The sequence below is a fragment of the Chrysemys picta genome, chromosome 11 (genome assembly GCF_011386835.1).
Source record: "Chrysemys picta bellii isolate R12L10 chromosome 11, ASM1138683v2, whole genome shotgun sequence".
In the NCBI taxonomy this organism is placed as follows: domain Eukaryota; kingdom Metazoa; phylum Chordata; order Testudines; family Emydidae; genus Chrysemys; species Chrysemys picta.
In genome coordinates, this window is record NC_088801.1 from 51440280 (window position 1) to 51462892 (window position 22613).

The 22613-nt window shown below is 42.1% G+C and overlaps 1 protein-coding gene across 1 annotated transcript; it reads left to right on the plus strand.

Moving 5' to 3' along the window:
* The first annotated feature begins 716 nt into the window (after positions 1-716).
* On the plus strand, positions 717-21551 carry INPP1 (inositol polyphosphate-1-phosphatase). Its single transcript, XM_065560408.1, is given in 7 exon segments — positions 717-731; positions 2418-2441; positions 8671-8731; positions 12420-12509; positions 12512-12593; positions 13369-13543; positions 13545-21551. Coding segments are annotated over 7 exon segments (642 nt in total). The 3' UTR covers positions 13740-21551.
* The last annotated feature ends 1062 nt before the right edge of the window (positions 21552-22613 follow it).

Consider the following 22613-nt stretch of genomic DNA (forward strand, 5'->3'; position numbering starts at 1 on the left):
GGAGAGCCATGGCAACCAGAAGGAAGGGCAAGTTGTATTTATCCCACTGAGATGAGGGTTCTGAGAGTCTGGTCAGGGTTCTCAAAGTTTGGGAGAAAATATAATGCAGTTGTGGGAGGACTCATGAGTGAATGTTTTTCTGCAGAGAAGAATACAGTTCTAGCAGCTAAATGTAACTCCTGGGATTTAGCAGGAGGGCTCCAGCAGCAGCTGGATTCCTGGCCTGTCACCTATATACTAATGATTAATAACATACACCTGTATATCACCTATATATAACCTACACCTGTATATTACTAGCGGTGCTGACCGGAGCCACCAGATCCCTTTACAACTGGGCATTCCGGTCGAAAACAGGACACCTGGCAACCCTACTTGTTACCCTCAACAGAGAGGCCCAATTCTGCTCCACTGAAGTCCATAGCAAATCTCCCACTTAGCAGGTCCTAAGTGGACTGTGGAAACTGAACTACCATTACATTCCCTAAAAGTGACCCTCGCCCAGGGAAGAGTTGAGAGACTAGTACGGTAGGGGGAATCCTTTGCCTGTACTTTAGTAATCCTGTAGCCGGGGAACTGCAGTCTCCAGAGCTTTTAGTCTAACACCTTTCACAAATGTTAAATTCACTTAAATTTTAAAGTCATAGTTGCTTTATTCTGTTTTGGGGTCTGGCCTGCAGCAATGAGGGAGCAGTGACTTCTGTCCCGCAGCAAGAATGTGTGAGAAAGAAGTAAGTGTGTTTCTCCAAATGTAATCTGCATCCTGTTAGCAGGGAAGGATGGAAGCAAAGGCATTGTGAAACTGTTTTTAGTGAAGCTGTTTCCATTGTAGGGCCTCAAAGGAAGCATGGGGAAATGAGGGGGCGGCTGCACTCTGCAGCAGCTGCAGCTGCTATTATGATTCTGCTGGGATGGAGGCCCAGCAGCAAGGATCTCAGCCAGTAACAGCCATCACTGCACATGCTCCTTCCCACCCCCCTGGTGTTACGGGCAGCAATACCCCCCATTGTACCAATCTCTCCATTATTCCCTGGGTTAGATGTCAAACTCATCAAACTTTCTCCCACATCACCGTAGGGGGTAGGGGTAGTAGCATCTCCCTTATCACCTTCTCCACTATCTGTCTCTCCCCTATATATTAGGATAAGCAGTACCTTCCATAGCACATCTTCCTTCTTGAGCAGCAGGCAAATGACCTTTCTCAAGAGATCTAGCCAGAGGCTGGATCCTGCAAAGTGCTGAGCAGCTCCTGAAGTTGGTTTCAGTGGGAGTTGAATGTTCAGCACCGTGAAGGTTCAGGCCCTAGGAGAACAGGTTGGGCAGATGTGTGTGCAGTCTATAGCAATAGCTTTGTGTGTATGAGTGCATGTATGTGTGAGGTGGGCAGTTTTTGCCCTGATGTCTTCCCTTGCTAGGAGGATTCCACTCCCCTCGTCCCAGCCTCCCACTCAACTTTAGCAGTGAGAAATGCTACAACTGGCTGACCATCTAAACCACCCACTGGAGGAAGAGCACCAGTAGCAACACTTCTCACCTTCTCTGCTCTTTAACCACAGCAAGAAAGAGCTCAAGTGTGGGTGAAAATAGCTGCTTGAGGGGAATGAACTTTCTTAGTCACTAATGATGCTTATTTTTGGTATTCCTGAAGGGAACATCATGTTCTCTTGTTATTTTGTGTGTCCTCAGGCAAGTGAGTAGCTCTATATGAATGACATGATTATATTGCTTTTCCCCTGATAGCTCTAGTGAGGGCATTTTGGCAGCACAGCAGCTATCACTTAGGGCTTGTACACATGGCCACTTATGCTGGTATAACGTATGTCGTTCAGAAGTGTGAATAAGCCACTCCCCTGAGCAAGGACCTAAGCACCGGTGTGGACAGGAGAGCTTCTCCCACTGACATAGCTACTGCTTCTCACGGAGGTGGTTTTATTATGCCGACGGGAGAGCGTAGAGCCTCTTTACCAGACGCGATACAGTGCCACAGCTCCGCCACTGTACCACTTCAATAGACTGTCCCATAGAGAAGCTTACCCTTAAAAGGGGCCTTCAGGAATCTAGATAGAAAAATACTGAGTTTATTTTGGAAATTCATGGTGAGACAAAATGTATCCCTTTATGTCACCTTACCTTGTGTTCTGCTGTCACTGTGGGAGATTCAGGGTGATCTCCATGTGTATTCTGCGCATGGAAGGGGAGAAGGTTGCTTGTTTTTGATATATTGTGGGTTGGTTATTTATATTACAAAATATCAGTCCTGAGATTCTCCTTCACTTATGCCCACTTTACACCTATGTAACTTCACTGGCTTCAGAAGAGTTACTCCTGATTTACACTGGCATACGAGAGGGGGAAATCCAGTTCGTCAGCTTTACATAGAATGTTGCCCAAGATTTTCTTGTTGTTGTTTTCCCTAGGATGGAAATGTTTATGCAGTATTGGTATGTGTAAGTAGAATTTGTAAAACTAACAACCAGATTCATACTGTGAAGTAATATCACAAGACCTTCACCACTTCACAGATAGCACTTCAAAGTCAAAGGAGAAATAGTTTGAGGTGGACTGGACTAGATCTTTTAAAATATCCCAGATGTTGGATTCTATGTGAGCTCAGTTAGGGCCTGATCCAAAACCACTGAAGTCAAAGAGAGTTGACTTTAATGAGCGTTGGATTAGGTCCTTTGCACCTTCTGGGTCCTCAAGACTTTATAAAGTATTAGAGTGTATAGAACAGCATAAGTACAGTAAATAGTTAATCCTGCTAAATTCAGCAAATGTTTAGCTTAACATTGAGCAGTTAAATAGAAATCAATTTTTTAAATCTTAGATTAAAGTTTGTACAGAACTGTGAAAAATGTAAGGCACTATTTTACTCTGAAGAAATACCTTTAAAAGATTACATTATTTTTATCACTTAGTATAGTTTTTGTTCTTAAAAAAGTGATACAAAAAAGAATGCTATCTAGAAACTGATATATAGTTAAAGCAGAACCCCTAGTGTGGACGTGATTATACTGGAATAAAGGTTACTTTATTAGTATAGTTTATTTCTGCATATTTATAGAAATAAACTATACCGATAAGGAACTTTTACACGGCATAGCTGCATCCAGACTAAGGCGTTGTGCTGCTTAAACTATATCGTTTTCTAAACCAATATAGTTAAATCCTCCTTCAAAACCCTCCTTAAAATTCTTATTTTCCATGATGCTGACAAATAACTTGACAATGGCTAGGCTGCTAGTGTCCTGAGACCATTGTCTGTCATGCTGACTAATACAGTCTCATTGTTTTTTAATACTTCCACATCAGTCTGTCTGAATCTATCTGTTGTCTCTTGTTTTAGTCTTGGATTGTAAACTCTTTGGGGCAGGGACTGTCTTTTGTTTACTGTTTGTAGAACAGTGGAGTCCTGGTCCATTACTAGAGCTCCCAAGCTCTACATTAATACAAATACTATATAATAATAAAATGACATGAAAGCTATGTAGACAAGTTTTTTTAGTCTCTTGGATTTTTTTGGCTTGGCCAGCAAAAAGGAAGACTGATGTTTGTGTCTCTGCCCATAGTAATGTGTAGTTGTAAGCTATTTACGTGTACTGTTTTCAGCATAATCTGAACACACTTGGCTCTTCATTGTTAGTTTTAATAACCACTACAGGTTTGGGTCAACTTGCTTGGACATTATTTAATTGAGACAAATTTATTTACTTATTGATTCATTCATTCATTGCTGAAAGTAAAATTGTTGCAAATATGTAGAGCCCAATTCTCCAATGTCTTAGTGCTGCTTGCTCAGCACAAAAATGCCTTAAAGCCAGTGTAGGCCGGTATTGGAAGATTCCTCAATGCTGGAGGAATATTTAGGTGGCATCAAGACGTTGTAATAGCTCCTGTGCTATTGGCCAATGGTATAAGAAAGCATACAAAATCTAATGATTAAAAATCTTGTTAAGCTTTATTCACCATTGCCTTGTACTTTGTGTAGTAATATACAAAGGTGGAAAAATTAGTAGACAGTAGATTTTAAATGCTATCAAATTGCAGTGATTTACACCCACAATAGTATTTTATATCAACTTTGCACAGGTCTTAAAGGCAGTGGAGAATCATATTCATTAATTTCAATAGGAGCACTATCTGACCCTACTTTACTACTGTTTGCCTATATTAACATGTATCATCTTAAAGGAGGAATGGGAAGATGGAGAGATTTGGAACAGAATCCTAATAATGCTTATCTGTGAATAATTCCTTCCACTGACTAGCCCAGAAACAAAGGAGATGATGTAGAAATCTAATTAACACGTTCGCATATAAAGCGGCAGAAGGATCAATGGATGGGATTCCATTAGCAAAAGTTAAACAAAGAAAGTAGAAACGAGCTGAAAAGAAACTAATTGCCTTTAGACTTAAAAAAAATTTTTTGAATGACTTTAGTGTTTAATATTTTAAATATATGCCTCTTATAACTATCCATTGATTCACATGTAACTCATAATTATAATCTGCTGGAGTTACAGGCCCACACTGAGGAAGAGAAATATTCCTAATGTTAAACACATGTAAGTTGACTGATTTCCTTTAGAATATTGCAAACATTGCCTTTGTCAGTTTTTTTTCTGCAGCATTAAAGATCTTACTTGTAATTCCATACCACATTTACCACTGGATTTACCACTGGATTAATTAATTTTAAAGGTACTGTTCATGGCAATCTTCACATACAGAATTTTCAAGCTAAAATTAATCTTAAAATATAGCCTTCTCTTGCCAACTACTGTCATTCTGAACTTTTCTTCATATAAAATGAAGGATTGGATTGGCTCTGGGAATCAGGGCCAGCCCACAACATTTTGGCACTTGAGGCGGGGAGCTCAAATGACACCCCCATACCCCCTCGCTTGGGCCAAAACTTTGAAAGATCTAAATTCTGCCTTCTTCCTGTTCTCCTCCTCTCATAGTACTGCTCTGCTACCTACCCCAATAAAGGAGAACTAACAACTTAAAATGCCTTGTTCAAAAATTTTAAGTAACACTTACTTTTCAAACGCCTGAACAGCAAATATAACTTCTTGTCTGCAAAGTAAACACTGGCATTTTTATCTGTTTGATTCATCAAAGTGGTGCTTTCCATGCCTTCTTGTTTGCAAAGATTTTAACTGCTTCCTGAAGGTCCACAGTCTGGGCCAGTTCATGCTCTATTGAGGTGGTTGCAAGGCCGACCAGCCTCTCCTGTGTCATTGTGGAGCGTAGATATGTTTTTATTAACTTCAGCTTGGAGAAGCTGCGTTCTCCACTGGCAACTGTTACAGGAAGTGTTAGAAGTATGAGCAGAGCAACAAAAGCATTTGGAAAGAGGGTGGTCATCTTATTTGTGCACATATATTCCAGAACAGCCTTTGGAGTTGATCCTGCTGAAATGGGGTTACCATACGTCCGGATTTTCCCGGACATTTTCCCGGCTTTTTGGTCCTCAAATCCCCATCCGGGGGGAAATTCCCAAAAGCCAGACATGTCCGGGAAAATAGGGAGGGGTTGTGGGGCTTGGATCTGGGCTGGAGCCGCTGGGGTCGGAGCCGGAGCCGCTGGGGCCGGCGGAGCTCGGCCGCCGGCCGGCGCCGCTCACCCGGGGCCGGTGCTGGGGCCGGTGCCGGACTGGCCGGTGCCCGGGGCCCAATCCGAGCTGGAGTCGCCGGGGCCGGAGCCGCTCGGCCGGTGCTCCGGGGTCGGAGCCGCTCGGCTGGGGCCGGTGCCCTGGGGATGGGGCGGACCAGAGCCGCTCGGCCGGAACCAGGGCCAGTGCCCCAGGGCCCGGGCCGGAGCCGCTCGGCCGGGGCCAGTGTGCTCGGCCGGAACCAGGGCCGGTGCCCCAGGGCCCGAGCCGAGCTGGAGCTGCCGGGGCCGGGGTGGGCCGGCGCCTCAGGGCCCGGGCCGGAGCTGGACTGGGCCGCACCTCCTCGCGTTCCCTTCCCCCCCCCCCCCGCAGCCCCAGCTTACCTGCTGCCTGCCTGTTTCAGGCTTCCCACGAACATTTGATTCGTGGGAAGCAGGGGAGGGGGAGGGGGAGGAGCAGGGGGGCGGAGCGTTCAGGAGAGGGGGCAGAGTTGGTGCGTGGACTTTGGGAAAGGGGCGGAGTTGGGTGGGGCTGGGGCCAGGAAGGGGCGGAGAAGGGGCGGAGTTGGGGGTGGGGCCCTTTGGAGTGTCCCCTTTTTGTTATTTTAAAATATGGTAACCCTAGCTGAAATGTATCTTGAAAAGGGTTTTCAGTTCATCACCTAAATCACTCACATCAATATCGCGCATGTCATCATATGTCAACACTGTCTCTAGTGCCCTGCATTGCTGGTGTAGGTCTTCTTCAGGTATAGTGAGGAGTTTTGGAATATCATGCAACATCCCAAATATACTGCTGTGTTCCTTGAGCTGCATGAAACATTCTTCAACTGACTGTATTGCACAATCTAGCACCTGGTTAAAGAATTCAACTTTGAATTGTTTTTGGGGGTCTGTTATGGGATTATCCCATGTCTCATAATCAAAATATCTTCTTTGGTGACTCTTCTATTCTTGAATGGGTGGGAAAATAGTAAGGACGTCCTTACTCAGGGGGTCCTGCTGGATATGGCAGGGAAGTTTGGATAAATTTGGCAATTAACCAGATTTGGTCAAATTTACAAGCCTCTGAAAAGTCACAGTTTGTACATGCTCAGTAAAGATTTGCTCGACATTTTAGCAGCTAAAATCTCCAAAGATTCCATCCTCACTGAACATGCTTGAGTGCCACAGCTCCTTGTGCTGAGCAGACATTTTGAATATGCTCCATCCCCTCAAAACTCCTATGTGTGGCAGAAATGCACATACGCTATCTCCACAGAGCAATGGAGCATACGCCAGCACAGGCTACAGGGATGAACCTGTCTTTTTTCCTATAATGACTGCTCCAAGGTGGGGTAAGGTCAGGCGCTAGAACTGAGAACAGGGAGCCTGTCTCACCTGTGTTCTCAGTGACATCCTCCCTTTCTCTCTCTATTCCCACCCCACAGTGGTACACAGGAAGTGTGGAGGAGGAAGCCATCCGATTAAAATGCAGAGGGGATAAGTGCCAGACCTAGGCATTGTGGTGGAGGGCTGGGAGTTGCCTGGGAGGTGGAGACTGGGACTCAAGTCTGGCAGAGGAGTGTAGACTTGGATGGGGACTATCTGGACAAAGAGACTGGGACAAGGAGCCAGAGAAAATGAGGACACTGAGACTGGATCAGAAGTCCAAGGAACCTTAATTCTGGCATTTCCTAACTTTTAAGTGCTCCACTTTTAACATACTTTCTTTAGATGTGGTAGGATGTTGGGTTCTAGAGAAGGTGTAAAACCCACATGATGTAGACCTTTACATTATACTGTGCTACACTGGGGAAATATTTTTACCAACCCCAGTATATAAATAATTACAAAACAAACATGTACATAACACTATTAGATCACCAGAATGTTTCAAAGGGTCGTATGGCAGCTCCTGTCTCACAGGGCTGGTTGGGCTCGCCTGCCTGCTCCAGGCAATGCACCCTGTGGAGTCCCAGTGCCACTCGGTTTGGCCCAGCCGTCATGGTGATGGGAGTCCGAGTAGACCAGACTTGAGTGAGTAACACTGCAATCCTATGAGCCAGGCCACAACTCCACTCTCACAAATTTGTCCAGTCAGGAGGGCAGGGCCAAACCGGAGTGGTGCTACAGTCCTAGAGGTTGCAATGCCCAGCCAGACCTGAGAGCCAACCCCAGCCAGCCCCATAGCACAGGAGTTGCAGGAGTTGCCATTGTGCCTGCCCAGCACTACGTGTGCTAGGCAGTACCCAATTCCTCTGGGGGAGGAGGGGGGCAGGTTCACGTTCAGACCAAAACAACCCCAGGGCTTCAAACCCCAGACTATTTACTGGGCCATGACAGGCCATAAACATTTTCAAATGGATCCTGAGCCCAGAAAGGTTGAGAACTGCTGGCTTAGACTATTCAGCATTGCTCTTATCTCCTGGACCTCCGTTCCACTGCAGTGACCATCAGGAGGATGAATGGAACTGGATGGTCTGGTAAACAGACAAAACCAGAAGAGAGAGGAAAAATGGAGGGAACACCCTCTCTGGGTACTGCTCTTAGATGTTGTATATCACCTACATCTTCTCTCTGAATAGTTGACAGGTGTGTATGACTATCAGCCTGATTCAAATCCCATTGAAGTCAATGACAAGACTTCCATTGATTTCAGTGGACTCTGGATTTTAAACTGTTATCATTCCTAGGACAAGAGACTAATTCTCTGATATGACTAATCACCAGCCAAGTTTATGCTTTGTTGGCAAAGTCTGGAGAAGAAAGTTCTGTGGGAGGAAAAAAAGAGGTTACTTTGCTTCCTGAAACAGTTTGGTTCCATGGGACTATGTCTTGGGAGACCTGAGAAGCAAGTACAGTATAAGCCATGAATCTCTGAATTTCTGCAGAGTACAGTACTACATTATTAGTTTTGGACCTGATCTTCTAGGGTTCTCTGTGTTCTCAATTCCCACCGGCTTCAATGGAGGTAGAGGAAATTTAGCACTTTGCAAAATTGGGCCCTTCAAAGCTAAATTAAAATTTTGTTCAAAACTAAACATATGTTGTTTTTCTTCACACTCAATTTAGTTTCCAGGTTTGGAAAAAAACATTGCTGGGGAGGAATCCAATGAATTTACTAATGAGCTGGGTAAGTATGGGGTTATTATTATCTACTTCTTGTAACTTTATTCCTGTGTTATTTTGATCCTCATCTTGACACTCTGAAACAAACAGATGTTTTAAAGCTTTCCACTGTAAATACTACAATATGTTAAGTCCCATTTCAAATACCTTGTGAACATGGTATATTTTAGGAAACAGGAATGTCAGTGATAGAAAATTGCTTCAGAAATGCTGCACACATGAATAGTTGATCTTAGATTGCACTGATAGCACTAAAAAGCAAATATCTCAGGTTTCTCATCTATTGTTAGTGAATTTAATTTCCAGCTGAAAATGTGAGTAGAGACAAAAACAGTATGGTAAATGTATAGTATAGTATTTATGTCAATTATACATAGACGTTCACATTATCAACTCTTGTTATGACTGGCATACAATAGTCTATACCAGTGTATAGAAATCTTTAATGAGAATCATTAAATATTAATGTTTCTATCCATCGTCAAAGGTTTTGTAAGCATCGTAATCTGTCCATACATCTTTATCTGGGATGTTTCTTTAAAACTTGAAGAATAACATGGTGTATTAAGGCCTGATCCTATGCTGATTGAAGTTAATAGCAATGCTCCCATTGGCTATAATGGTGTAAGCTCAAGACAGTATTTCCTAATACAGAGGATGGGGTAAGTCTAGGCATGTTGTCATGAGAATGTGTTTCATCAACGCATCAATGACTTGCCTATTATTTTAATACTATGTGGATAACTAAAATGAAAACTGAATTCAACTACTAGCGTTGCCCAGATTCTAAAATATTAACACGCACAAAATATAGATTATGTTAAGGTTAAGATGCTCACTGCAAAATAAAAGCAAATAAACTCAGAGCTAACTGTTAAAGCACTGACTTACACTATCTGACTCACTTTTCTGTGTTGAGGAATTAGAGGGTCCTAACACCACCGCATACTGTCATGTATAATGGGGCAATTTCAGCCCTGGCGTAAGGGGAGGCCATGGCCAAAAAATGAAAAATTGAAAAATTTGAGTGCCTATACGTAAGCACCTAAATCCATGTTTGGGCACCTAATTGGCCTGACTTTCAAAGGTGCTGAACACCTGAACCTCTGATTAAAGTCACAGAGTCCAGTGAATTCCTATGGAAATCACTGTAAAAAATGGCTGGGACCAAGATTTTCAAAAGTAGGAGTCTAAAGTTAAGCTCCAACCTCCATATTTAGGCATGTAAGAAATTAGTCTGACTTTCAAAAGTGCTGAGTTCTTAGAAGCACTGAATTACTTCAGGGAGAGCTACTTGAAAATCAAGCAACACTTTTAAGTATTTGGTGCCTAACTTTAGACTTTCCAATTTGCAAATATTGGTCATTATTTTTCTTTCACTTCAGTGTTGTCGAATTTCTTTTCAATATTGAATAAAACTGTATGTATTTATCCTATGACAACAGATGTTAAATTGTGTAAATATGTCATTGTGGACTAATGAAAAGTACTATCTTGTAAGAAATATGCACTTGCATGCACAGTAACCTATTGTTTAAACCAAATAACTCAATCTTTTATTTAATTTTTGTAAGTGATTTCAGCGGGCATTTTGCCTGAGTTAAGGATTCTAGGATTTAGACCACTTTCTTACTGAGCGTCTCCATGATATGCATGTTAATCGGGGACATGATCTTCCATACCTTGCATATCCAACTGTCAGTGAAATTGGGTTTGTCAAGTGGACAGGGGAGGGAAATCTAATTAGTATTGAAAGTAAAGAAGCAGAAAGAAGAATCTAGCATTGTTAAAAAACGATTTCTGAGAAACTTGGGAGCCTTGTCTAACCTCCCTGTATTAATCACCACAAACATTATTTTATAAGTCTTCCTCTGGTGACAGAAATTCTGTAAACAGTCTCCTTTTATGGACATTGAATTTCTCTCCCCTTGTAAGTATTCTCACACTTCTTATCAAATTGTCTGTACTGGGCTATCTTGATTATCACTTCAAAAGTTTTTTTAGCTTACATAATTGGCCTCTCAGAGTTGGTAAGACAACTCCCACCTGTTCATGCTCTCTGTATGTGTGTATATATATCTCCTCAATATATGTTCCATTCTATGCATCCGAAGAAGTGGGCTGTAGCCCGCGAAAGCTTATGCTCTAATAAATTTGTTAGTCTCTAAGGTGCCACAAGTACTTCTGTTCTTTTTGCGGATACAGACTAACACGGCTGCCACTCTGAATCCTTTTATGTTAGTTTTTTGAAGAAAAGATCAAAGTTACCATTTGCTCAACGAGATGAAACTGCATAGTTTCTTAGTAAAGTTCTTGCTGGTAACATTTTGGCATCAAAATTACTAGCTGAAGTAGTTCATTAGGATGTTGCATTTACAGACCCACTGGATGCAGTAAAGGAGATAAACATTCCACAAGATATTCTGGGTATCTGGGTGGATAATATAGGTAGGATAACTGAGGAATTTATACCCTCGCTAGTATACTGTATCACCATGACCACAATCAACCTTTTCCTGTGGAAATAATTGGTATGCACTGGACACGCCAGTCTTTTTCCTATTTAATTGATAGAAGGTTTTTATTACCCTTGAGCCCCTTTTGTTTCTACAGGTATAATTGAACCTATACTGTTATGCCACTGGGAGCCACTGTGCCTCAGGGGGAATTCACCCCCTGTGAGAGTAGGCAGTGGTGACACCACCACTCACCCAGGGGACTCAACCAGGGAAGGATAGCTTTAGTTTCTATCTGGGACTCCATAGAAGTTTTCAGCAGCAGAGGATTCCCCAAACAGCACATATCCTGGATACTCTAGCCCAGCGTTTCTCAAATGTGGCCACCGTGGCCACATGCGGGCACCAGTGGATTTTCCTGCAGCCACAACAGCCTCTTGTGCAGAAATGGGGGAGGGGCAAAGCAGTGGCCCCTCCCTGCAGCGCTCAGGGGCAGGCTTCAGCCTCCCCACCCAGTTCAACCAGAGGATCCAGCGACAGGCTATAGTCGCCCCTTACCCAGCTGCAGCCACAGGACTCTGGCAGTGGGCTTCAGCTGTGGGCCTGCTGAGGTGGGCTTCAGTCCCCTTCCCCCCAACTTCAGGGTTTTGGGTTTCAGCCCCCTGACAGTAGCAGCGCTCTGCCTGTGGGCTCGGGGCTTCAGCCCACCTCTGGCTCCAGCCATGGAGCTCTGGCTCTGGGCTTCTGCAGGGTCAGCCTTACCGGGCGCTGTGGTCCAGAGGCAAGAAGAGGGGTGAGCCTGAGGTCTGAGGCCATGGAAGGGAGCCTGAGACAATGGGGGAGAAGCAGTGGGGCCCGGGGAGGCAGTGGGGGCCAGAGGCACCAAAATATAACTGTACATTATTTTTACTGTTGAGTTTTCCTAAAGTTAATTATGTATTTTAGGGAAAAAATTGTCAGAGGCTGCCAAAAAAATTGTGAGAACCCCTGCTCTAGCCATGCCCCATCATTGGCCAGTGCCACTCCTTTTTGAGTATCCACTGGCTGTCTCCATGCCAACAGTAGGGCAGTGGTTGCAAGAGGCCACCTTGTGCCACTGCAGCATTCTTCCAGCTGGACTTTCCGTCCCTGGGGCCAGAAGTCAGTGTATTCACTGCTGACGCAGGCCCATTGTGTATATACTTAATCATGGTTCTAATTGTGTCTTTAATTGTTATAAAATTATTCCATTTTTAGATTCCACTTCCCAGTAAATAAAAGGTTCTGCAGATGTCCAGCCAAATCAAGGAGTTTTCCCATCTGGGCTTCCATGTGTAACTATTTTAAATGAGCATATGACATACAAACTGGGATGCCTTTGATGTTAGTCATCAATCAACCATTTGCAGCACAAGATCCAAGGAGAGACAGGTGAAAAAGAGAAATATTTTGAGTTAGTTTTTATTCATCTTGCATTTACAGTTCATAACACACAAAATTCAGTCAAGTATAGCCTAAAACACAAAATACGCATTTATATTTATGAAGTAAACATGTTGTGCTCAATGCTTATTCAGTCCTCACACTAGCAAAAAATCCTATTGCAGTCAATAGGAAGTTAGTGTGAGAAAACTGATGGTCTGATTCTGATCTTCCATCAGTTTTACACTGGATTATCTCACTTGATTTCAGCTGAGTTATTCCTGCAGAAGAATAAGTGATACCAGAACCAGGCACTGAGTGAATTCAGCAGGATTTGGCCCCATGTAAATTCCATAGAGGTTAATAATTTTGCTCCTCACTAGTGGCACTGTTCTCTTAAAGTCAAATGGAGCTTATTAAACAAAACATATACAAAGATAATACTTCTCTCTGTGTTGTTAGGATGGCAGTGGATGTCAAGGCCTTAGACCCATTAGCTTGGCAGTAATGCTGTGTATTGGAGCCTGGAGGCTTGGGTGTGAGAGTAACCTTGAATCTCTCTCTTCTTGGCTCAGGAGTACTTGGTACAATGTAGAAGAGATATACACAGGCTTCTGGGGCAGAGAGGTAAAATGATGCTTTTCCATATTCCATTGGTGCTTCCTATCACCCATTTTATAGAGCTGTACTAATGTGTGGCTCAAAAAGAACTGTTTGCCTAAATTCTTGAGGAAGAGACCCAAGATTGGTCCCATCACCATAGGGTGAAATGCTGGCCCCACTGAAGTCAACTGGCGTTTTCCCTGGGAAAAGGATTTCACCCATGGTCTCAACATGCAATTGGTTACAAAAGCCTTTGGGTTGTACAAGGTTTTGTTGATATTTATCTCATTTCAGAAGATTCCACGTTCAAGTGGAACTGCTATGCCCCGCATGCAGTGTTGAGATCCTTAGGAGGAGGGAATAGTAGACTTGAAAGAATGTTTAATGAGAAGACAAGCAATAATGCATGATGTGCCACATTTACTATATAATGTAAAAGTTTAAGGGGCCACTGAAACAGAAAAATGGGCCAGTAAAGGTGGGGTTGCAGCTTACAGATCTGAGAAACATTTGGGAAGCTTTAAGTCTTCTGATTTAAAAACCTCTGTTTGATCAATGTGTTACCATAAATGATCAATCAACCTACTGTAAATGGTAGAGGACTTTTTCTTATTTCATTTGTTTTAAAGAATGAATTAAATTTAGTTTGATGAACAATTGCCTATGTAGCTTCTAAGGCAAAACCAGATCTCTGTATGATACACAACTGTAGTGAAACTTGCCCCCAAACCAGTTGCTCAGTAGAGGTGGCCTATTAATAAAGGGAAAGCTGAAGAGCCCATAGTACACATGAGGATGCTTTGAGGCAACCTTTTAAGACCACAGGTTGCCTAACATGCGTGGTCTCATACAGATTTCACTGCATTCTAATCACATAGTTCTTGATCTAAAGACCCAATTCATAAAACTTCCATTGATTTGTAGTGGAAGCAATATCAGACCCATTAGCTGTGACTCTTTTTCCTTGTCTGTTTAGCAGGGGGAAATGGAGGAGGAGTTGGTTCCAAAATATCTTGGAATATCTACACACAACAAATCTTGCTTTACAAAACCAAGAGGTGCTGAGTGTCTCCTGCAAGGTGACTAGTTCCCTCACCAGCCCCTGAAGTTAATGGGAGTTGAAGGGGCCAAGGGCCTGGCACAATGGTTTCCTTCCCTTACTCATCAGTCATGCTCAACCCTCACATGCCAGTCTTGAGATATGAACAGCTATCAAACATATCCTGAATGGTACAGACAAAAACAAAAAATAATGTACTAAAGAGATGCACCAAACAAATGTATTAAGCCAAGTTTAGACCTTTTGGAACTTACAAAGGCAGGGTCTTTCACACTCTGGAAATATAGATGGGGCTGTCATGCACTTGGAGTCTTCTAAAAACACTACAATCAAGTGCCCACTCTGGTCTTAAAGTACATTTCCCATTAACAAAAACACAAACAATAAAACAAATATTCAAACATCCAAATTCACCTCTAAATATGTTTTGCAATATAAAACCATTTAAACAAATACAGTTATTTCAGGGTCTTCACATTTCTGTGCAGAGTAACTGATCTCATATCTGAGTATATAAAATAGTAGGTTTATTATTGTTACTATTTTTAATAAACAATATCTATTGTCCAGTGTAAAACAAGGCAGATTCCACATGAAACCTACTGGTCAGTGTGTGTTGTGTCTCCCTCTGTTTGCAATGGCCACAGGAAGTGAGTCTGTTACGGTCTTCAGCTGCGGAGCCTCACTTTTTAATTCAATCTGTAGAGACTCGTGCCTTTTGGCTCTAAAAGTCCCTGGTGTCAACAAAAATGGGGGAGGGACTATCACACATATGTATAGATACTGTTTCAATGTATAATTAAAACAGAATTTCTCAAAGGGTAACATTCCTCCCTGTGGAAAGAGCCAGCACAAAGTTTATGTATGATTTAAGTCCCAGTAATAGACCCAGTGCTACAGTGAATTTCACTCCTAAACCACAAATAATAGAAAATGTCATCTTAGACCCTTATCCTGCAATGAATTCTTTGTGGGCAGAGCCTTGTACCCACATGGAGTCCCACTGAAGTCAGAGTCTGCCTTCATGAAGCTAGTTGCAGGTTCAGGGCCTTAATGCTTTTACAAATAAACAGTAGCTCCTGTCTTAGTGTTCACCCAGTGATATGTAAAAGTGCATATGTAAATATGAAAGGCATATATCCTTTGTAGTTAGTATTTGTTTTTACACATTGCTTTACTTTCCCTTTACCAAATGAATTTAATGCTTGTAAAGGTGCCAAATTAAAAGCCCGCTTCTCCACAGAATAGTCACATCAAGGGTAGTGGCATTTCAGGGTTATCTGATTGCCTTGTCAGTAGGGAATAATAATTTTCACTCCCCTGAGCTGCATCTGACATTGCTTTTGATTCCTCTGTTATTCACCCATGAGGATGTAAACAGCAGAAACCTGCTTATTCATCATCTGACTGTTTTTCAGTTCTCTGCCAGGGTTTTTCTCTTATTGGCAGGGCCGACGAGAGGGGGGGGAAAGCCGGTACAAATTACCAGGGCCCGGCGATCCAGAAGGGAGCCCAGGGCCTGGTTTTCCCCCCCTCTCGTCGACCCTGTTTAGCCGGTCTGCCCTTGCTGGGGGGCCCGAAAATTTTTTTTCACCGGTGCCCGAACCCACTCTCGGCAGCCCTGCTTCTTGGTATCAATGTCTTTGTTTTGCTCTTGGAAACATAGTAAGTGCATTATGGACCACATTGTCAAATGATTAGAGGAGTATCTGCACATGCAAAATTTACATGCACAGTTACCTGATTTCTGTGCATAAAGTAGGCATGCACTTTCATTTCTGACATGTTTGAAAATCTGGGCCTATGTTTATAGTACATTCTGCACATCTGTGTATTTATTATATTCACATACTTCCAATTTGTACAAAAGACATCTACAGTAAATTTGTAGCAGTATAGTAATATTTTCCTTAATAAAAATTACTTTCTCCTGTCCAATGAGTTTATTTTTAAATGATTAATTCATTTTCATACTAAGCATGTGATATACTCTTATTCTTATTTTTTAATACTTGTGTTACATTGTATTGGCCCCAAACAGGAATCAAGACCCTTTGTGGCTAACTACTGAATACACACATAACGGAAGAGCCCTGCCCTGAAGAGTACAATCAAAGTATACAGCAAAAGACAACAGTTAGATGCAACAGATAGACAGGAAGCACAAGTGTCAAAGTTAGACTCAGGACTCATAGTTTGTCAGACCACTCTGTTTTATTAGCACAGCGCTCTGCTAATACATTCAGATAATGTGAGCCCCCATGCAAGATTCAAACAGTCTTATTTATACAGATAAAAGGGTGCGAACTAAAGGGACAGAGAGAGCAAAATTGTAAAATTTGTATAGGGCACAATATGCATATCCTGCTTCCTTATTAACTCTTATCGATCTAAGGCAAATGCTTCACCAATTGCCCTTAAGTGGCAAGTTAAGCAGTTAATGTCTGCTTTCCTGCCCCCTGGCTTGCAGCATTTCTCATTTCTACTTAAAGGTACATACAGCATTCTTTAATTCATTCTATTTCTTTAATATAATTCATTTCACTTTCACACAAGGAAACAGTGAGAGGACTATGATTTGTGTAATAAGCAGCAGCCCTTACACTCATATCCTCTGACTTCATACCCTTCTCCTCTTTACCTAATTAGGGTTTGCTTTTTTCATTTATGTTGCTATATTAATAAGAAACTCTCTTCCAGTTCCTGACAGCCATTTTTTCCTTATTTCTTTCAATGTCTTGAATGCCCTCCAGATTAACACTGGGAACTATGCAAGTTTTGTGTGCTGTGTAGAACACTCTTTGAACATGAGGTATGAGAGCATACATCAAGGGATAAGCTATGTTTCATAGAATTATAAAAATGTAGGGCTGGAAGGAACCTCAGGAAGTCATCAAGCCCCCTTCGCGGAGGCAGGACCAAGTAAACCTAGACCAGTGCTTTTCAACCTTTTTTCATTTGCCGACCCCTAAAAAATTTTGAATGGAGGTGCAGACCCCTTTGGACATCTTAGACATAGTCTGTGGACCCTCAGGGGCCCATGGACCACAGGTTGAAAACCACTGACCTAGACTATCCCTGGCAGACATTTGTCCAACTTGTTCTTTAAACCTCCAGTGATGATGATTTTAGAATTTTTTTTCTAATATTTAACTTTAATCTTCTTTGCTGCAGATTAAGCCCATTACTTCTTGTCCTACCTCTAGTGGACATGGATAACAATTGTACACAGTCTTCTCTCTTTATAACAGCCCTTAACATATTTGAAAACTGTGTTAATGTGCCCCCCCACAGTCTTTTCTCAAGACTAAACATGCTCAATTTTTAAAAATCTTTCTTCATAAGTCAGGTTTTCTAAACCTTTTATCAATTTTGTTGCTCTCCTCTAGACTCTCTCCAATTTGTCCCCATCTTTCCTAAAGTCTGACACCCAGAACTGGACACAGTAGTCCAGCTGAAGTCTTACCAGTGATGAGTAGACCAGGATAATTATCTCCCATATCTTACATACGACACTTCTGTGGATCCAAAATCATTCTGGGATGTGATTTTTCACAGCTGCATTACATTATTGACTCATATTTAATTTGTTATTCACTCTCACAGCCAAATCCTCTTCAGCAGTACTACTACCTAACCATTTCCCCCCAGTTTGTAGTTGTGCATTTAATTTTTCCTCCCTAAGTGAAGTACTTTGCACTTGTCTGTATTCAATTTCATCTTGTCAATTTCAGACCAATTTGTCAAGGTTCTTTTGAATTTAAAGCCTGTCCTCTAAAGTGCTTGCAATTCTTCCCATGTTGGTGTCATCTGCAAATTGTATAAGCATACTCTCCACTACAATATCCAAGTCATTAATAAAAATACTGAACAGAACCGGACACAGGACTGACCCTGTGGAACCCTACTACATAAGTCCCCTTCAATTTAACAGTGAACCATTGACAACCACTCTTTGAAGTACAACTACGATCCTTCAACCAGTTGCGCCCCCACTTCGTAGTCATTTCATCTAGACCACATTGCCCTGGTTTGTTTATAAGAATATCATGTGGGACAGTCAAAAGCCTTACTAAAATCAAAATATCAAATCTGCTGCTCCCCCCTCCCCCCAACTTACTAGGCCAGTAACCCTGTAAAAGAAGAAAACTAGGTTGGTTGGCTGGCATGATTTATTCTGGATAAATCCATGCTGGCTATTCTTTAAAACCCTATTATCCTCTAGGTCCTTACAAATTGATAGTTTAATCATTTATTCCAGTATCTTTCAGGGTATCAAAATTAGGATGACTGGTCTATAATTCCCCAGGTTCTCTTTGTTCCCCTCTTTTAAATATAGGTACTATGTTTGCCCTTCTCTAGTCCTCTGGGACCTCATCCATCCTCCATGAGTTCTCAAAGTTAATTGCCAACAGTTCCAAAATTCCTTCAGCTAGTTCCCTAAGTACCCTAGGATGAATTTCATTGGACCCTGCTGATTTGAATACATCTAACTTCTCTCAATATTCTTTAACCTGTTCTTTCCCTGTTTTGACTTGCTCTCCTTCCCCCTTGTTGTTAATATTGTGTTGAGGATCTGATCACCATTAAGTTTTTTAATGAAGACAAACACAATATGCATTAAACTCCTCAGCCTTCTTGATATTGTCAGTTTGCTGAATCCCTTATGTATATAATCAGATCAAGTCCCATAGGAGTTACTCAAACTAGTGATATAGTTATCTAAGTTTTCTGTGGAATATACTCAGGGCCTGACTGAAATAGGAGTCTTTCCTTTAATGACAGTATTTTTTGGAGCAGGCCATAATGGCATAAATCTCTCCTTGAACCTTTCTTTCCTGTTTTACTGATGTAGTAAAGGCTTTGGTGACTCAGAGTATTGAAGCCACTATATGAAAAAATAGACTATATTGTATCTATTGAGAAGTTTTGCCTTCAAAGCACAATCTTACAATGTGGAAGCACTGTCAGATAAGGTGGATCCTGTAAGGGAAATTAAGCTGTTTAACTAAAAATCCTGTCCACTAGGTGTCTCTCAGCTCTCTTGAAAAATAAAAGGCAAAGTATAAAAAGGCAAAGGCAAAGTATAAAAAGTGCATATCGTGTATATAATGCCCAATATTTCTTTCCAGAGCAAGTGTTGTTCATATTGCACTAAATGACTTATGGTTTATGTTCAAATTTTTCTCCAACTTCTATTCTAGCTAGATGAGGCAGCAGACACCACTGAGCCCTTTCCCAGCAGGAGCCACATCTTTTAGCACAGTGGGGTGTTCTAGGCAGGCACATACTGCCAGAGCAATAATAGTTTTTTCAATACCTATCACTATTTTAATATCTGTATTTGGTTACAATGTATTGAGGATTTTTAAACAGTGAAGCATATGTAGCTATTTATAGGCTACTGGGTAATTTAAAGATGTTCAACACAGTTAATGTTCTTTCTACAATATTTTACTTAGTGATATAGCTGGGAAAATAATAGGATAATTTAAATCTCTATAAGTTAAGATGGGCACATCTCCAGCAATCAACCAAAATGCAGTATTGCCCTTCCCTACAATTCTGATTAATAAGTCCACCATCAGTGAAGGCTAACACTACAATTATAATAATACGGCATTGTATTTCTCAGCAGGATGTCCAGCCCTTGATGTGAGCAGGACTGAGAGTATTCAGTTCCCAATTCATAGCAATGAAAATGTCTAGTGCTTAAAACAACTTTGACATTTTTATAAATAAAAATGGTTAATGTCACAATTTGTTCAAGCACTGCTAAAATTAATCGAACATTTATATATGTAAGAACTTTACAGCTACTTTGAAATGCGCTGATTTCCATTGGTTTTAAGTGGGAGCTTCTCAGTCTTACGCCGCATACTCATTGACAAAACGGGCTTCCTCTTGGGTTGTTGTTTTTTGTTTATTATATTTCAGATACTAAATTTTGTAGTGATTTAGGTCCTGACCCAAAGCCCATTGAAGTCAGTGTGCCACTGATTTCAATGTGCTTTGGATCAAACCCATACCCATTTCAGGAACAGTGCTGAGAATATCTTTTATATTATCTTAGAGTTTTCCTTAAAAATACTGCAAATGGAATAAATTGTAACCACATTCTCTCTTTTTAGAGCATTTCTTTGGCTATAAGTACATAGCTTTCCTGGCATTGCTAATCCTCAGTTCTATGTCTGAAAGAATGGAGGGATCTGTACTCTCAAGGAGGGTGAGGATTTTCAGACATGGGCCATGATCCAGATACTTGTTTGTAATGTTGCCGAATCCTGCTACCTTTCCTTATGTAAGTAGTCCTTACTGGCTTAAGTCAACAGGATGACTCCATCAGGGCTCAATCTAACTGTCATTGAAGTCAATGGAAATCTTTGCCAAATTCAGTCAATACTGACTCAGGTCCTCATGGGTGCTGTGTAGATTTACTAAGAAACATGCTTTTATATACAGGAAAATAAATCAATGTAAATTACTAACTACTGCTGAACATCAACACTCAGTGTTCCTCAGCTATAATTCCACATTCCCATCACAGGTTATAGCAAACCTCTATATTCACTCTTGCTAACAGATGTTAGACGGTTATATAGTTTGCCCAAATTCCTCCATTCACAGAGTGGAGAATATATCCTTTAAGAAATATTCCAGGAATGTCAAAAGAAAGCCATAAAAGAGAGGGATGGTTAAGTCCATCTATTTAAAAACATAGCTCTGAGGAATGACATAGCTGGGTCTGCAAGACGAGGCAGCATATTAGCATTCTATTTCCACCCCTCGGTAGAGCGTCCTGTGTTTGCAGTACTGAGCTAATTGAACTACAGTGACAGCTTGGTCTGACAGCTTCAGCCAATGGAGTCTGACACTGCAAAGGTCAATTATTTCTTTGTGACCCACGACCACTGACTACAAATGTTTACTGGTCCTGAAAACATTTGTATAGTCTGACAAATTTATCCAACACTGGCAGAGCATTTTAAAATGTTTGGCGCTTCCATTATTAAAATAATTTTCAGTCTTTTTGTTGCTGTTGAATGTTAATGTCAGAGTTTATAATTGTTCTGTGAAGCCTGTGAGGCTGTGTGAGTCCCATGCTCCTGCTCTCATCTTATATAGTTCCTGTGTCCGTATCTGAGGAGTTGAAATGGACAGAGGAGGGAGATTTTGAAAGGCAAAATGAGGAGTGTCCAACACCATCTGGACCTTTGAAAATATACCCCATAGACCAGCGGTTCCATAGGCGCAGGAACTAGGGGGTTTCAGTTGCTGGCCCGGGGTCCCAGCTGCCGCCCCACACGCCCGGGCTCCCAGCTTCAGCGGGGGGGGGTGGGGGGAGAGGGTGGACTAAGGGGGCTGGCTTTCAGCACCCCCACTATTAAAAATGTTCCGGCGCCACTGAGCGGTTCTCAACCTATTTACCATTATGGGCCACAGATGCAGCTCTCTGTGTGTTATGTGGGGCTCATCCACACACAATATATATACACACTACCTGTGTGGCCCTGAGGGTGTCACATGGGCTGCAGCTGTGTGTTGATTGGGTTGCGGGTTGAGAATCACTGCCATAGACAAATGTTAGGTGAGTCCTTCACTGTGTCAAGACATCTCCTTCCTGGAGTTCAGGTTTTGGCCCTTTGCCCTTTAGGGTATGTTTGCTCTTTAGGATGTTGCCCCTAAACTCCTCCTGTTCACACACAAAAACCTCTCACCTGAGTTTAGTGGTGCTTGCAACTCAGCCCAGGCTAGCCGGCCTAGCTGGGGGTTAGAGCCCAGTTTCTGCTTTCATTCAGGCTGGTAACCCACCCACTTTGCAGTCAGCACTTGGATTAAATCACTCAAGCTTTGATAGTCCTCCAGTGTGTTCCCCCAGTTCCCTCCTGTGCTCAGAAGGACAGAGGGGTTCTCCCACATTTCACTGGAAAAGAATCATAGAGTGGCTCAGCTTACTGCAGCACAAATATAAGTGGGGGAATGGTCCTGCTATTGTTGGGAATTTCCTGGCTTTTACACTACCCTGGTGGAATTGGCTGGTGTAAGGATCTGAGTCCTCGCTCCCACTCCCTTTACCCAGAGGCCTGCCTGACCTTGAGGACTCCCCTTCCACACTTCTATGCGGCAGAGTCCTCATAACCCCAAAAAGGGTGGGCCCAGGATTCCTGAGGGGCTTGATCCCCTATCTTGTCGTGGTCTTTTATGACAGGGCTAGATTGTCCCCACTCTGGGGTTCTCGCTCCGCTCTGGATGCTTCCCTGACCCACTGATCATTGCATATAGTTCAAGCAAATACAATTTATTAAACAGCAATCAATTTAAAAAAATAAGGGGAAAATGGGAAAGATTAAAGGGAAATGTAACCC